Raw genomic sequence first — 16350 nt, forward strand, 5'->3', positions numbered from 1 at the left:
TCAGTCATGCGCTGCATAACAATGTTTGGGTCAACAGTGGGCCGCATATATGACAGTGGTCTCATAAGATTATAATGGAGCTGAAAAATTCCTATTGCCTAGTGACATCATAGCTGTCATGACATGGTAGTGCAACACATTCCTCACGTGTTTGTGATGATGCTGGTATAAACATACCTACTGTGCTGCCAGTCATATGAAAGTATATCATATATATTAATAGTTATATATATAATACTTGATAATAAAAATGAGTATGCTACTATAATTACTGCACTATACTTTTTATCATTTTAGAGGGTAGTCTTTCTACTTATAAAAAAAGTTGACTGTAAAATAGCCTTAGGCAGGCCTTAGGAGATATTTCAAAAGAAGGCATTGTTATCGTAAGAGATGACAGCTTCATGTGCGTTACTGCCCCTGAAGAAGACCTTCCAGTGGGACAAAATGTGGAGGTGGAAGACAATGATCATTGATGATCCTGACCCTGTGTAGGCCGAAGCTAATGTGTGTGTGGGTCTTAGCTTTCAACAAAAAAAGTTTAAAAAGTAAATAAAAAAATTTTACAAAGAGAAAAGCCTATAGAATAGGAATATAAAGAAGAAAATATTTTTGTACAGCTGTACAATTTTTTGTGTTTTAAGCTGTGTTATTACAAAAGAGCCAAAAAGTTATAAAATTGAAAATAAAGTAAGCTGTTTATTATTGAAGAAAGAAAAACATTTTAAAATAAATTTAGTGTTGCCTGAGTATCCAGTGTTGATAAAGTCTACAGTAGTGTACAGTAACATCCTATGGCCTTCACATTCACTCACCACTCACTCACTGACTCAGCCAGAGCAACTTTCAGTGCTGAAAGCCCCATTCATGGTAAGTGCCCTATACGTGTGTACCATTTTTAGTCTTTTTTATACAGTATTTTTACTGTATCTTTTCTCTTTTTAGATGTTTAAATACACAAATACCGTTGTGTTAGTTTCCTACAATATTGAGTACAGTAACAATGATGTACAGGTTTGTAGTCTAGGAGCAGTAGACTATACCATCTAGGTTTGTGTGAGTATACTCTATGATGTTCACACAGTGAAATCACCTAACAATGCATTTCTCAAAATATGTCCCTGTCATTAAGTGATCCATGACCGCAGCTGGGAGAAGTTTCCTCTGTTTTCTGAAGGAGTTTATATATACGTGTATATTTTTCAAATGTTTAATAAAATTTACCAGTGAATCTAGGGCTGGATTTTATTTGTGGGAAAGTTTTTTATTGTGAATTTGATTTAACTAGAGCTGTTCAAATTCTCTAGTTCTTCTTGGATCAGTTTTGACTGAGTTGTGTTTTTAAAACTCAGTCAAAATTTGATCTAAATTGTTGAGTTTATTGGCATAAACCTGTTCGTTACATAACCTTATTCTTCGAGTTTGTAGAACCTGTACTCAATACAGATTTCTTTACTGTTTCATTCCTGATTGATAATTTATATTTTTCTGTTTTCAAAATAGGTTTTATAAAAGGCTTATTAATTTTATTAATCTCCCAAAAATAACAACTTTGGCTTTGTTAATTTTGTCTTATTTTTTATCTCATTGATTTCTGCTCTTTATTGTTTCCTTTTACTTTGGGTTTAATTGTTCTTTTTCTAGTTCAAGGTAGAAAGGAAAGTTGGTATTTAAAGTTATATAGGACATAAGGTACTTGATGGCCAAGATTATGTCTTGTATATATTTGTTTCTCTAACATTCAGTAGGCCTTTGATAAATTACTTGTTGGTTGCATGAGGAGTGTGATGGAGTATCCATTCATCCAGAGGAGCTAAATAATGTCACGATGGAGTCTAGGTTGTTTTTTTTTTTTTTTATTATGTCATTAGAATCACCTTAAAAGGATATCTCTGCCTTTGCTCATATTGTTCTTTCTCTTTAAAATATGTTTCCCCTTTCTACATGACGAACTTCTACTTAGCTTTTAAGTTTTCCAAATATGAATTATATTCCATAACATTTTGTCTAGTTAAATCTACCACATTGCTTTATAGCCAGTGGTGCTTGCCAGAGCTTCTTGAAAACAGTATTTTCTTCTGTATCGTTGCATTCTCAATGGCTAGCAAAGAGCCTTGTATGTATGTAGTAGATGCTTATTTAATGCTTGTTGAATAATTGAAAGGCCAATCAGGGAAGTAAGAAGGAATTTGGAAAGATTCTTGATAACCTGGTTGTAGCTTCCAGCAGTCTCTAGAGAACTCTAGAACTTTTTTATTCAAGTCACCTCATGAAGTGACCTAGTTGTGGTCAGTTAGCAGAGTATCCTTAACAAGAGTCCTTCTTGGACTATTTGGCCATCCTTTTCTACCCTCTGGAATTAAGACCACAAGTTATAAAGCAAAACCCATAAGAGCATGTGAATACTTACATTTTTGTTCTGTGTAACACGCTTAATTTATTTCTGGATGGCAACAGGGGGAAGCGAGTAGCGTTATCTGATGATGAGACAAAGGAAACTGAAAACATGAAGAAAAAGAGGAGAAGAATCAAACTTCCTGAATCTGATAGCAGTGAAGATGAAGGTGGGCATTACCATTCATTTTGGGTTAGGGGGATCAATTTTACTTTCAGTGTTCAAGGAGCTAAAAAAGTAATGGATTAAGGATCACAGTGAGAGTAGTAATTCTAGCATTAAGAGACACCATAGCACCTCTTTCTGTTTGAAATCTGCGTTAGCCTTTTGACTAGAACCATGATCTTTCGGAAATCTGTCAAAATAACACAGAGGGAAAGAGGATAAGAATTATTATTATACATACTATCTAAGACTTTTTCTTTTCTTTTCTTTTACTTTTAAGGGGAGGATATTCCTTTAGCTACCTTCATGTGAATCTTTTAAGAATCGTGACATTCTAGGCAGCCAGGGTATTACTGGTGGTGGTCCACACAGGTAAAACTAGGGTTAACTGCAACAACCTACAGTGTCATTGTTAGAAGGGAATGACACTGTGGACCCTTCTAGTTTTAGGCTGTGAGCAATGTTGTAAGATAAGCAGACTTCATAAGGGCAAGAGTCTTACCGGGAACATTAATATGCTTTTTAAAAAATATCGAGTAGTGTGAAGAGCCAAGATCTTGCCCCAAATTGTATAAAGTATACAGAAAAAGAAGGAGGCTAAAAAGAAAGTTAAATGGGTTGAACTGATATGCTGGATGACTCTACCTTGAAAAGCCCACTTTGAGACACAGTGGTGAAAAGTCTGAACTGCTCTAATCAATTGTCCATGAATTCATGGCATAATGGGTATAAAACATTTTAGGTAATGAGGGGAAATCTAGTCCAAAGGATTTCAGCATCACATAAAGATACAGAGACAAACACAAACATACTAAAAGGGAGAGTAAAGAAGAATAATGAATGCAAAAAAGGAACCTACTGAGCTATCAAAGGACAAAATGAAACTTGTAAGATTCTACTTTTTCCAGAAACTACTCTAAGAGGAATTGAAAATGGTAAGAGAGGCTTCTGAAAAAAGGATATTAGCTCAACTATACAAGTGAGTGAAAAAAAACAAATTATATATACAGATGACAGTAATGCAAAAGAAATGAACAGACTCAAGAAATAGTAGCAGGAAGTTGAATCTGTGACAGAGGTGTAGCATCTTTGACACTTCTGTGGATTTAGATTCTACCATTCATGCTATGTGTTTAGAATTACAGCCTGTGATATCCTGTGAGAGGTACAATGTCCTTCTGTGGTTTTTAGTGGCTCTTTAGAATGGGTAGGAGTAAGACACGTGAGCATCCCAGAGAGGCAAATGCTATATTTTCATTCCATTGTCATTTATCAAAATGCTTTGGCCAAGGCTGCTGAAAGGAACAACTCCATGTAGACACATGGGAAAATAATTAGGAAGTAAATGTAGGAATAGGTGCTAATTGGAACAGTCTTCCCTATTTCCAATCAGTAAAAGACCTTGGGAAGATTTTGGAAATGTCTTTGAAGCTATCAACCTAATGTACATTAAAAAGCTAAACTAGATACTCTAGTATTAGTAAAGGAGTCAGTTCTAAGTTAAGGAATGACTATGGTTGGTTGAGCACTCATTATATCCTTCTGAAATATTCCCTATAGTTCTGATCTGTAGCCTACAAAAATAATACTGTTGGGTGATTAGAAATATAAGTGGGGTTATTTAGTTTTGAAAGGAATGTGAAGAAATGCGATAGAGGTGCACAGCCTATAATAACAGATGATATAGAGCAGAAGCTCTTAGATTTTTTTCCTCTGGCAAAGATAATTTTTGGCATCTGACTAAATTTATAAACCTCTGCCATTTTATTCTTAAGTTTCGTCTTTGTATCAAAGCCAGTGGGATTTTATTTTAAACCTTTACACAGTCTCTAACTTATTATTGCTTTATTTCTGTTACACTGAATATGTCATATTAGTTCAATATGCTGTCTTCAGCCAGAAGTTAGAAAAGGAACAGCAGGAGTAGAGAAAATACAAGAACTTTGGTGTCAGTCAGACCTGGGTTTAAATTTTACCTTGACCACTTATTGTGTGACTTTAAGCAGATTAGTTAACTTGTTTAATTCCTTGTTTTTGCATCTCTAAAATGCGGATTTTTATCACAGATGGTATAGGCTTTTTATGAACATGAAATAAGATGATGTGTCAGAAGTGCCAAGACAGTGCTTGGTACATGGTTTTCTTTTGTTTTGTCTTGTTTTTTTTTTTTTTTTGAGACGGAGTCTTGCTCTGTCGCCCAGGCTGGAGTGCAGTGATGCGATGAGATCTCGGCTCACTGCAACCTCCGTCTCCCGTGTTCAAGCGATTCTCTGCCTCAGCCTCCTGAGTAGCTGGGATTACAGGCGCCTACTACCACACCCAGCTAATTTTTGTATTTTTAGTAGAGACGGGGTTTCACCATGTTGGCCACGCTGGTCTTGAACTCCTGACCCCGTGATCCACCCACCTTGGCCTCTCAAAGTGCTGGAATTACAGGCATGAGCCACTGCGCCCATCCTATTTTTTCTTTTACCTGTGTCTGGAAAGAAGTTCAGATAGTTTTCTTATTACTCACTTTACTCTTCCTGCTGAGGTGCCCATACTTGCAAGTACCTTCAGTTTTTTCAGAAAATTCCCTTCCACTTCTGTTTGTAACTCTACCCAAGGGACTGTTCCTTTCTCTTTTACCCCTGCGGGGTCATAAGCACCTTTAGTAGTTCTATATACTCTCTTTTTAAAGCAAAAAAAAAGGCCAGACCCAGAAAGAAATAACATTAAGAATAACATCTACATTGCTAGGAAGAAATGTAGTTTTAACTGATATATCTAAGTCTTTGCTAATATTTTCAGTCCTTGCAAGTTGCTTGTGGAGAATGTTAAGCAAATGATCCCCATTTTTAGGTAAAGATAGGTATTTTTAAAAAATAGTCCTAGGAAGCTGTGAATGGTTTCCAGGAATTCTAATTACCTGTCTCTGCCAGAGAACTCTTTGACACACTGGATCTCTGAAATTAGTTTCATTGCGGTTTTTATTCTGTCCCAACAAAGGTTGCTTTCCTAGAATAAGTGATATTTCATTACTTACCTTTTGCTTGAAGAGCTGCAGATTGGCTACAAATCTGTTTAAAATACACCAGTGCATTGAACATTCTTTATGTCTGTGTCAGTAAAAATGTATTGAGTGGGGATGTTTGGCTTGGTAAAGACTAAGGCAGACAGACATATATTCTAGTACATGAATGGCGGCAAGTTTAAACAAAGCAGTAGATATTTACAATTTTAAAAGTCAGATAAAAATAGAAGTTTTATAATAGATAATAATCTCTACTCTCTGGCTCAGCTAATTTGACTGATGCTTCTTTTGTCAGCTTTCTCCCATCTGCCTTCCATCTTCCAGGGATTTGTTGAAATTTCTTAATCATTAAGGGCTCTTGACTCCTCTACTATTCTCTTCCCTGTTGGGGGAGTTATAATGTTTGACTCATTTATTATCACAGTGTTTCTCTCAGGGAGTGTGTGGAAAGAAGAGAGAGATATATGTTGTCTTCCTTGACCTGGATGTTCCTCATCCCAAATTTAGTTCAGAAAGTGGTGGTTTTCCTTTATTTAAGTAAATACACACACACACACACACACACACACACACACACACAGAGTTACTCTATGTTTATGGTTTTCCTTTATTTAAGTAAATACACACATACACACACACACACGCAGTTACTCTATGTTTATGCCCTTTTTGGAGCTTAGAGTCTAGAGTGGGGATCTAGATAAACATTTGCCTACAGTGCTGTGAGAGAGGTCTTAGAGGGTGTCACTAGGATTGTTTTCTTTGGTTAAGTCAACTGGTTTCAGAACTGGAAATAGAATAAGAACGCCTAAATTTATTACTGTGAGTCTCAAAATTCCTTTGGCTTCCCCACTGCCTAAATTTTCCTCCTCCCATTATAACACATCTACCATTGTGGCCCAGCTTTCTTCATAGCTGTTCCTTCAGAACAATGGAGGCTTGCTTCTGGGGTTTGACTTTTCTCTTGCCTGAGCTCCCATCATGTTCTAGCCTCCCAGAGCTGGCTAATAGCTGGACCGCTTTCCTTTTATGTTTCTCTCTCTTGTTTTCCAGAGCTTATAAAGTTTTTGGGGCCCATTTTGTACTTAAAGTGTGTAATTTATTGTTCTTTCTGGCTCTTGTTCTGCTTCACCTCTTTAGGCCATTTGGCCTTGAACTCTTCACTGTCATAATTTTTAACACTGAGCTAATCAGTTGGGAGAATTTCAGATCCAAGACTTGTGTTAAGAATTTGAATACAGCCAGGAGATTCAGGGAGCAGGTGAGGCTAAGTTGCTACCCGGTCCCCTGACCAGCACTTTCTTTGTGGTGATTGAGTAATAAGTCAGTTGAGGATTTTTACTTCCCCTCTCATGGGCTGTTTACTAAGACCACCAATTCTGCAATTGTTGAGAAATGATGGGATGCCTCTGGTGGTGCTCATTTCTTGGGTGATGCCACTTCCACAGCAGTATTTTTTTCCTAAAAGTGTTCTTTCCTGTTAACCTCACTGTAGCAGAACAAGCCTTATCAGTGAAGCAGTCACTAGAAATATGCGAAATATTAAGCAGGTCCTAGTTATTAGAGCTTAAATAATGATAATCATTTAAAAGATGACTTCACCCACCTGCAAGTTTATACTCTTAACATCAGCTGGAAATTTTCAGTCTAACAAACATCTCAGGTGATTAAAAGTAACCCTTAGGTCACAGTGAAAGACTCTGGCATGAAACATTTGTTATAACCTGGGGATTATCTCCACATAGATCTTGAGAGATAATGTCTTGTCCTCAATGGTAAGGCGGCATGGGATAGTTGGAATAGCAAGGCTATAGAATTGGATTGACTTAGGCTTAAAACCTCCTGTCTCAGTTATAAGCTGTGTGACCTTGGCAAGTTTAGGAACCCCTCTGAACCTCTATTTACTGTAATGTGCAAATAACAAAATCGTCTCTTAGAGTTGTTGTAAGAATAAAGTGAAATACATGGCATATGGAAGGCAATGAGTGGATATTTGTAAACCAGCTTCATAACCCGACTTAGCTATAAAAGAAAACATTTAGCTAAGATACTTCCAGCTGTAATAATTCTTGATTGTCTGATTTTATTTGTATAAAATTAATAAAATATGTATTTTAAAGAAAACTATATAACTGCAAAGTTCTTGGTTATCATGAATTACTGCTTGCTAAATCCCCTTTGCTGGACATGTCAATTTAGAGAACCAATGGAGAAGGCATTATACCAGATAGTGCTTGTAGTTCTCTGATCTAAGTCTGTTTCATTATTTCATTCTTCCCAGACTCTCCTGGGGCTTATGAAGCTGAGTCACCATCCCCACCTCCTCCTCCGTCTCCACCTCTTGAACCAGTGCCAAAGACTGAGCCTGAACCTCCTTCTGCCAAGGTAAAATTATACCGGGATTCTTGCCTGTCCATGTATCCTTTATGTCTTAAGGACCTACAACCACTATGCTAAGTCAGTTCCCTTGCTGTATACTTCACAAATGCCAGTAGATGGCTCTTGTCTCATTCTGCTCTCCTACAGGTTGTACAGAATGGGCGTTCCCTCCATTCTTACCTGAAGGGAGATTTTGCTAGTGGGTATAGTCTCAGGAACGTTGCAGAGGTGGAACCTGGGAGCTGTTCTGTTTTCATGACCTTCAGCATCTCTGCTGTGCTGTACAGCTCCTGTTAGAATGGTGTAAAAAGAGATACCCCCTGCATCAGAGCAACATGTGAAAGACAGAGGGGAACAAACAACTTAACACTCGTTTGTTGCTCTTCAGAAGCAATTCTGGAAAAGGGCTGGTTGGGAAAACTGTCAGCCAAAGAGCAAATACAGCTTTGAATGCTCTTCAGCTGCATCTTATCTACATCTATTAGTGTAGATAATGAAGAGTTGAAAAAGTAGTTGCTGACAATTTTTTTTTCCTCTGTGGCCGTTAGTTTTTCTTAATTCGTTGTGTTAAGACCATCATTTAAATCTTACGCTGATTTCCTCATTAGCTGAAGAGAAAATGGGATGAAAGAGACCAGTGGAGATAAAAGGAAGTTGATATTAGTAATACCTATTTTGAGTCTAAATTAGATAGCTATAATGTTGAAGTGTCAAGGCTGGCCAGACGTGTTGGCTCACACCTGTAATCCCAGCACTTTGGAAGGCTGAGGTGGGCAGAATGCCTGAGTCCAGGAGTTTGAGACCTGGGCAACACAGGGAGACCTTGTCTCTACTTTAAAAATATCTGGGCATGGTGGCACATGCCTTTTAGTTTCAGCTACTTGGGAGGCTGAGGCAGGATGATCATTTGAGCCTAGGAGTTGGGCTATTGCAATGAGTTATGATTGCACTTCTGCACTCCAGCCTGGGCAACAGAGCGAGACCTTGTCTCTAAAAAACAAACAAAAAAAGAAGACAAGAAATGTGAAGGCTGACATAGCAAGTATCTACAGCAAGGGCATATGTCACAGAAATCCCTGGTGTGGTTTAGGGGCCATCCCTGTGTACTCCCATAATATCTGCGTCAGCCCTCACCACACTGTATTGCAGTGGTCTGCTTTCCTTATCTCTCCTCCACTAAGGTCCTTATCCTATAAGTCTTTTTAACCATGTTGCCTACACTACCCGACAATAGTTTATTGACTGAATGAACAGAACACAGTTCTTTCTTCAGCATGCTACTTTCCTTCTTATGAACAATGAAGTATCAAGCCTGTGTATATAGTGGGCGTAACTTGTCTGTGTGATGGGGTTGGTTCTCTAAAACTAATGTAGAGTTTCTCTTTCAACTTTTTATCATAATGGAGTATTGGAGAGTGATTAGATTTAAAAGCTTTTGTTATTTTTCTGTATAACATAATTGATCAGCTTAACATTGTATCCTCTGATCTTTTAGAGCTCAAGTGGAGAAAACAAAAGAAAACGAAAACGCGTGCTAAAATCTAAAACTTATGTGGATGGGGAAGGCTGCATAGGTAAGACAAATATTTGGCTCCAAATCCAGAGATAGAATCTCTTATTACCACAGAGGCACCATAATCCCTTTTAGAACAGGTACATCTCAAATTTTAATTTACATGTGAATCATCCCCAAGTGGTACTGATGCTGTTTGTCTATGGCATACACTTTGTGTAGCAGAGTGTAAGTCAGAACACCTAGGTTCTTGTTTAGGTCATACACTATAAAAATAAGCACTGAGATCTTGGCTAAAAGTTGTGTCGTCTCTGGTGAAGAGTTTCTTATCTATGGAATATCCATTTTGCCTAAATGTGCGGTTGTTATGAAGATTCAGGTAGCATAAATATATCCAAAAACAAGATGGAAACCACAGTACGGGCTTAAGATGTTATCATAGACATTGAGAAGCTTTTTTTTTTTTTCTAGAATATTTGTTTTTATAAATTTGAACAGTGGAAAAGAAGCTACAGATGATTAGACTAATCAAGAGTCATCTTTGGTATTTGGTTCCATTTGTTCTTCAGAAGGGTATGACTCATCAAGATTGCTTCCTTTATGTTTCCTATTTGTAAGCCATGTTAGGTAAAAGCATGTGCTTGTTATGAAGGCCTAGGGAGGAATTAGAGTTCAGGCTTTGAGTCATTGGCTAGTTCTTCAGCCATGTTTTAGCTTCTTCTGTCCTTTCCGTAATCAAACCAGACTTCTGTGGAGCTTTTAAGATTTAGCACTTGAGGTTTGATGGGATGCTCAGATCGTGGTACTGTACTTTTGTGTTTGAAAAGAGTTGTGGGTTTAGGCTCTTACCTTTGTTAGTTGGATAGCCCATGGTTGTCATTTTGCCTTTTGTGGCACATGCCACAGCTTGGATCTTCAGAGAAGGTTATTTTCCCTGTTACTGATTTTTTTTTTTTCTAGTTCAGACTTGTTTTTAAAAGATTGGCTCTGAAGAATCAACCTTTCCGGGTTCTTAAAACGAGTGAAGACATTTTGTCATCTGTGTTCTCACTATTTCTCACCTCCCAGTCCTCGGAAAAGGCCTCTGCCATTTTAATTGTAGCATGTGATTGGGGAGTAAAATTCTTTACATGTGGAAATTCTGTCTTTTCAGTGCCAAATTTCTTGTGAACCTGTGAATTCTGGACTTTGAATGGGTTTTTTTTTCTTTTTCTTTCTTTCTTTTTTTGGCTTTCAGTCTTTTAATAGTTGCCATTTTCAAGCCTCTTGGTTTGGCCATGGGTGATAATATATGTATTTACTGTTGAATTTCTTAATTCAACAGTGTATTTTTTAAATTTAAGAGGACAAAAGCATTGGTGCCAGTTTTTTCCTCCTCTTTCTACCCCAAAAGAAAAAAGTCAAATGTCTTTGTGAGAGTGAGAGTTCATTGGGAATTTGTGGGTAATTATTTATTGCTTTGTTTAAAATATAGTACTCGAGTTTTGGCCAGGTGTGTGATGTGGACTTTTTTGCACTCCTGTCTCCAGACAGGACTGTTAAGAGCCTTGGATGCAACAATGAAAACTGTGCTCACATTGCACTTTTTTTTTTTTTAAAGGTTTTTGGTCCAAGCTCAACCTAATGAATCTTGGCTTTGGTTACCAACGAAGGAGTTCTGCTTTCCTCTCTCTGCTCAGACTGTTCCAAATGTACCAGCATAGGGGGTTGCCCTGTCCTGTGCTGGATCAGATTTGTTGTGTGCGTTTAGAAAGTTCATCTTTCTCTCTTTGTGAGTTTGCAGCAGAAACTGGGGAGTTGGGCCCATGAGATAAGTTTGGAGTAGACTCCTGGACAAGGGAATGGGTTTCTAAGAGCAAAGCAGTTAAGTGGAAAAGAAATCTGATGTTACCCACGAAAACCAGGTTTGTTTGCCTTGTTTTAATGGCAACCCAGAAAATTGGCATGTTGTTCAGCTAAAATAAAGGCCCTATATTTTTAATGGAGACCTCCTTTTTCCTGGGGTTTGAGGTAGCTACAGCTTTGAATATAGAAATATTCCTTTTAGCTCTTACAGTATACTGAATATGCTGCTAGAGAAATTTTGTTGGTGCTGCCCTGACTGTTTTTTTACTCCCCCGAGCAATGTCTCACACAAAATTGGCAATGAGACAGCCATTGATTTCATTAATAAGTAATGAAATAATGAGCTAATTGATGCTGAAGTATAATGTAGACATGTTGCCATGTGAGTACAGAATATAGCTTATGAAGGAGCAAAGTCTTACACCACCAACTAGTAGAAAGTAATTTCCTTTGTGTATCTGTAGATGGCTCTTCAGACTTTTCTAGTTTAAGATATTGAATAAATAAGAGCTCGTAATTTTGTCCCATTAATACAGTTACATAATGCTTTTGAAGATGCATGTGAGATGGAGGTGGTGTTCTGGGGTCTAATTGCTGGACGAATAGGTATGCCATGGGAATTCTCTAATTATCTTAGAGCAACATTTCTCAAACTTTGCCGACTATGTGCATTACTTGAAGATCTTGCTAAAATTGAAATTCTGCATCAGTAGGCCAGGAGTGGGAACTGGGAGTGCATTCCTAATAAGCTCATGGGAGATGCCGTTGCCTCTAGTGTGTAGAGCACAATTTGAGTAGTAAGGCCTTTCAGAATACTTAATATATATCTAAAGTTTATCAGTATTTTTTAGCCTCTAAGTGAACATCAAAGTGAATTCTGGGCTCTAACAAAATTAAAGACAAACTCTGGGAACTCTCTGGAAAGGGATTGTTGATTATGCAGCCTTAATGGAATTAGCTGGATAAGAGGGAAGGAATGCTCCAGTGGCAATTGCACTTCAACATTTAAAACAGGGAAGGAGAGAACATTAATTCCCAGAGTGTGGTCCCCAGACTGGCAGCATCAGCATTATCTGGGAGCATGTTAGAGAAGCAAATTCTCAGGTCCCACCCCAGATCTGCTGAGTCTGAAACTTGGGAAACAGAATCTGGCAATCTATGGTTTAACAAGCCCTCCAGGTGGTTCTGATGCACAGTAAAGTTTGAGATGATATCTTAAGTAGCAGAGTAGGTATTGGGACACAGATACATTTGATTCCAAAGTTTATGCCTCTAGAACAATTTGATATATTTTATTAGAAAGAATTATCAATAAAAGCTCAAGACTGTCATTGTTCTTTAATGGAAAAAAAAACCTTTTACTTTAATCATTTGAGCATTTATTATGCATATTAGGTTACCCTTTTCAGCTAAGAACGAGCTCTTTTCCTTCAATGTTTCTCTATCACTTGCTGCAACCAGGAAGGCTGAGAAAGAATTTAGATAGCATTGGTTATACAGCTGCCACAGCTCTCTAAAATTACAGAAAGGTGGCGTGCTGTTTCTTGTGGTTGGTGTATGTGTTGCAGTAGTGTAGATCCTCCTCGGTTATGTGACGTCATGGCTGGAAGCCACTATCTGTGCCTGTGTCCTTTGGGGCTTGCTCATAATGACTGCTTATTGTTATAGTTCTTTTCCAAGTTTCCCTTGGGAAGGGTTCAGCGAGTTTTAATAGCAGGGGAAAGGCAATTTATGCCTTCGGCTGATAGGGAGTAAGAAAACTGGTAACTTTGTTTCTCATTTTATCACTGTCATTCCTTAAAACTAACACGTGTGTCATCTGATAGCGTTTGCTTGAGATAGTTAACCTTCATGATATAGACTACTACTAAATTTTAGGTTAATTTGCAGCCATCAAGAACTAAGAACCAAACAGTTGAGTAACTAATCTTTAATTCTCTGTACCTAGGATGTGCGGAGAGTGGGTGGCATCAGGATAGAGCTAGACAGGAGGGTCCATGGTGAGCTTGGCTAAACAGAATGGAGGCAGGCAGATAGACCAGCGGTTTAAGACCAGTAATGGGAATAGGCAGGCATTGTAGGTCAGAGAGGTGATACTTAAGAAGCCAATCAAAGCATGGAGTTAGAAGTAAGTGTTTGAGATATAGACAATTCGGATATAGAGTTGAGGAAGTTAGCTAGCATAGGCCAGGACCCAAATAAAGGATTTAGGCAATTCACTGATAAAGGGCCATTTAAAGGCATGGGATATAGCTGTGAGGGAGAAAAGTGAATGTTAATTCTAAGCATCAAATAGAGACTGTGTGAGCTCAGGATCCCACATACTTCCTACCTTAGGCTAGATCTGATCTCCCAGTGGGAGAAAGATTCAGTCCTAAGTAAGCATATTTGCCTTGATCAGAGAGTCTGAAATGATTGGGGTTAGCAAGACGTCCCATTTTCTTGATAGAGTAAATGATTCAACCCACCCATGTTCCATTTTTTTCTCATCCTACCAGTGACTGAAAAAGTCTACGAGAGTGAATCCTGCACAGATAGTGAAGAGGAGCTTAAGATGAAGACATCCTCAGTACACAGACCCCCTGCCATGACTGTGAAAAAAGAACCCAAAGAGGAACGAAAGGGCCCCAAGAAAGGGACTGCTGCTCTGGGCAAAGCCAACAGACAGGTGTCCATTACTGGCTTCTTCCAGAGGAAATAAACTGCCATCTCTGGTAGATCAGAGACTTGGAGTGGTCAAGGGAGAAGACCAAGAAATGTACTCCTCACTTACTATGTAAGTTCATCTAGATCTCCACCTCACCTGTATCAAAAGACTGTTCTTTCATCCTGTGAGGTTTATACTATTTCTGGTTTTTAACCAAAAGGAAATCATCTGGAAGCAGGAGGCAAAAAGCTGTTACCTTCTAATGACATTGAAAAAGCACAATTTTTGACCTGTCCAGGAGAAGGATTTACTCCAAAATTATACTGGAACAGTTTTCAGAATTCTCACTGAAGCCATTTAGTGGCTAATCCACTGTGCCTCACTCACCCTATGCCCTGGTCCACATATGGCACAGGAACTATTCCTTCTTGTTCCTCTGTGTTCTAAGAATTCATGTGTGTGTTTCTTATCCTTACATTCTGTTGGATATGTTTACCCCTCTTGCCTTCCTCCAGTACCACACTTCTGTCCCCTAACCTCCTGAGGCTGTTCTCTGTAAGTCTTTTAAGTTTTGGTTGGACTAAAGGCTGAAGTGAAAATCTCCCTGTAATCGTCTTCCTCCATTATGCAGTACACGGACACCTGGCTACAGACCAGGACATGGCTTGTGTTCTGTTCCTTTCACAAAAGCTCTCTGGGACCTTCACTCGCAATTAGTGGTTAGGGAAAAGCCTCAGGCAGAACACAAATAGAAATTTAATGATGTGTTCAACTCCACCAGAAATTACCTCGAGTCAGCATTGACGATATTGGAGGAGCTGCCGTGCTGCTGACACGGGGTGTGCTTTATGCTGCTCTTTGCGGTTTGTTGACCCCCCCTCCCCCACTCTCAGTACCTAGAGAGTGAAACCGGTACAATGAGATAAAGACTAAAAAGAGAAATCCCTTCCTATATACAGTGTGCTACATTTACATAAAATTTCTCCTTAAGAAAACGGAATATTCAAAAACAGCACTTTTCCAGGAAGTTAGTGAGGAAGATAAGGCACACATTTATTTATAAATGGATGTTGCTCCTTTGTATTTTTAGCTTCCCTATTTGCTTAGAAGTACAGGCTCCCCAAGAGAGGATGGAGAGGGAGAGACTGAATTGTTAGTGGGTCTAAACATCAAAGAAAACATTTTTATTAGTTACTTATGGAAAATCATCTATTACAATGATAACCTTCAAGTGACTTCCATTATGGCTGGACAGGCGGTGAGCTCACTGGATTGCAGTGGTGTGCTGGTGATTTTGCACAGTGAGCTCTGTGGAAGGGGTCAGGCTCAACTGCTGATGTGTCTCACACGTAGCAGACAAGGGGTGTCTGACTGGCTTCTTTTGCCTCAAGATGGTGTATGTCGTAAATGATGCAATCAGCTGTCTCCTTTTTAAGGTTGGGATTGTGCTGACTTTGGGATTAACATGAGCTTCTTTAGCAACCAAGCATGAACTTGATTAAGACCAGAAGTTTGGGAGATGAGTCCTGGCATTATGTCTAGGACTAAAGCAGTGGCTTTGTATAGCAAGCTGAGTAAAGGTTGACATATTCCAAAACCCTTTCTTTTTAAAATGAAAAAGGATGGAGAGAAGGATGGAAAGCCTGGACTTAAACCTTTAGAAAAAACTTCTGGAGAGAAATCCCTTTTAAACAGTTATTTTTGTCATTGCCTCTGGTCATTTGTCTAAATAGGAATGGAAAATTAAAAGAAAAGCAACAATCCAATCTTTTTTCTAAAAATGATGCTGGGGTCTTGACTAAAACTGAATTTGAATTGGAAAATTCTGGTGCTGGTTGGAGTTCCATCTTGCAAGGGAGAATACAAATCCTATGATCTCTGTGCCCAATGTGCTGCCTCAACTCTGAGCTGTCTGCAGGGCTTAGTAAGTATTGAGTGGTGGTTTTTTTTCTTTTTATACAATACCATGTTAACCACATGAGTTAAATAAATTTGAGAAGTTGTTTTAAAACAGTGCTTCAAACTGAGTATCTGATGAGTCTCTTATTTGACGGATGGTAACAGTGTTGCAGTTATTTAAACTCTGAATGGGAAGAAGGCTGGTTTTCAGTTGATATTGTTAAAACTGCATACCCATAGTCTTAGATGAACAAGTTATTTGCTGCCTTCATCGTTTTTTTCAGCACTGGGGAAATGTTAGTTTCAGCCAACCTCATTTTTTAGTTCATCTAGAAGAAAATCTAGCACATTGTATTAGTTTGGCTTCATCACTTGCTAGCTGTATGACCTTGGGCAAGTTTCACAGCCTCAAGTTCTTTATCAAAATAAAACTAAAATGAGTTACCAAGGGTTGTCAAGACTAAAGTCAAGTGTATGTAGCATGAATTCGGTCC

At 38.4% G+C, this 16350-nt stretch overlaps 1 protein-coding gene across 5 annotated transcripts in view; it reads left to right on the forward strand.

Moving 5' to 3' along the window:
* The window catches only part of POLD3 (DNA polymerase delta 3, accessory subunit), a 48535-nt gene extending 32555 nt beyond the window's left edge, over positions 1 to 15980 (forward strand). For 4 of the 5 annotated variants that reach the window (XM_054440951.2, XM_063671221.1, XM_063671220.1 and 1 more), the window contains 4 exons: positions 2458 to 2564; positions 7846 to 7958; positions 9448 to 9526; positions 13809 to 15980. In XM_054440951.2, the coding sequence (XP_054296926.2) occupies positions 2458 to 2564; positions 7846 to 7958; positions 9448 to 9526; positions 13809 to 14011 (502 nt within the window). In that variant the 3' untranslated portion in view covers positions 14012 to 15980. The remainder of the gene's footprint in view (positions 1 to 2457; positions 2565 to 7845; positions 7959 to 9447; positions 9527 to 13808) is intronic. The other variant, XM_063671219.1, reaches the window with a different exon arrangement.
* Positions 15981 to 16350: the final 370 nt, after the last annotated feature.

The sequence above is a fragment of the Pongo pygmaeus genome, chromosome 9 (genome assembly GCF_028885625.2).
Source record: "Pongo pygmaeus isolate AG05252 chromosome 9, NHGRI_mPonPyg2-v2.0_pri, whole genome shotgun sequence".
NCBI classification, from domain to species: domain Eukaryota; kingdom Metazoa; phylum Chordata; class Mammalia; order Primates; family Hominidae; genus Pongo; species Pongo pygmaeus.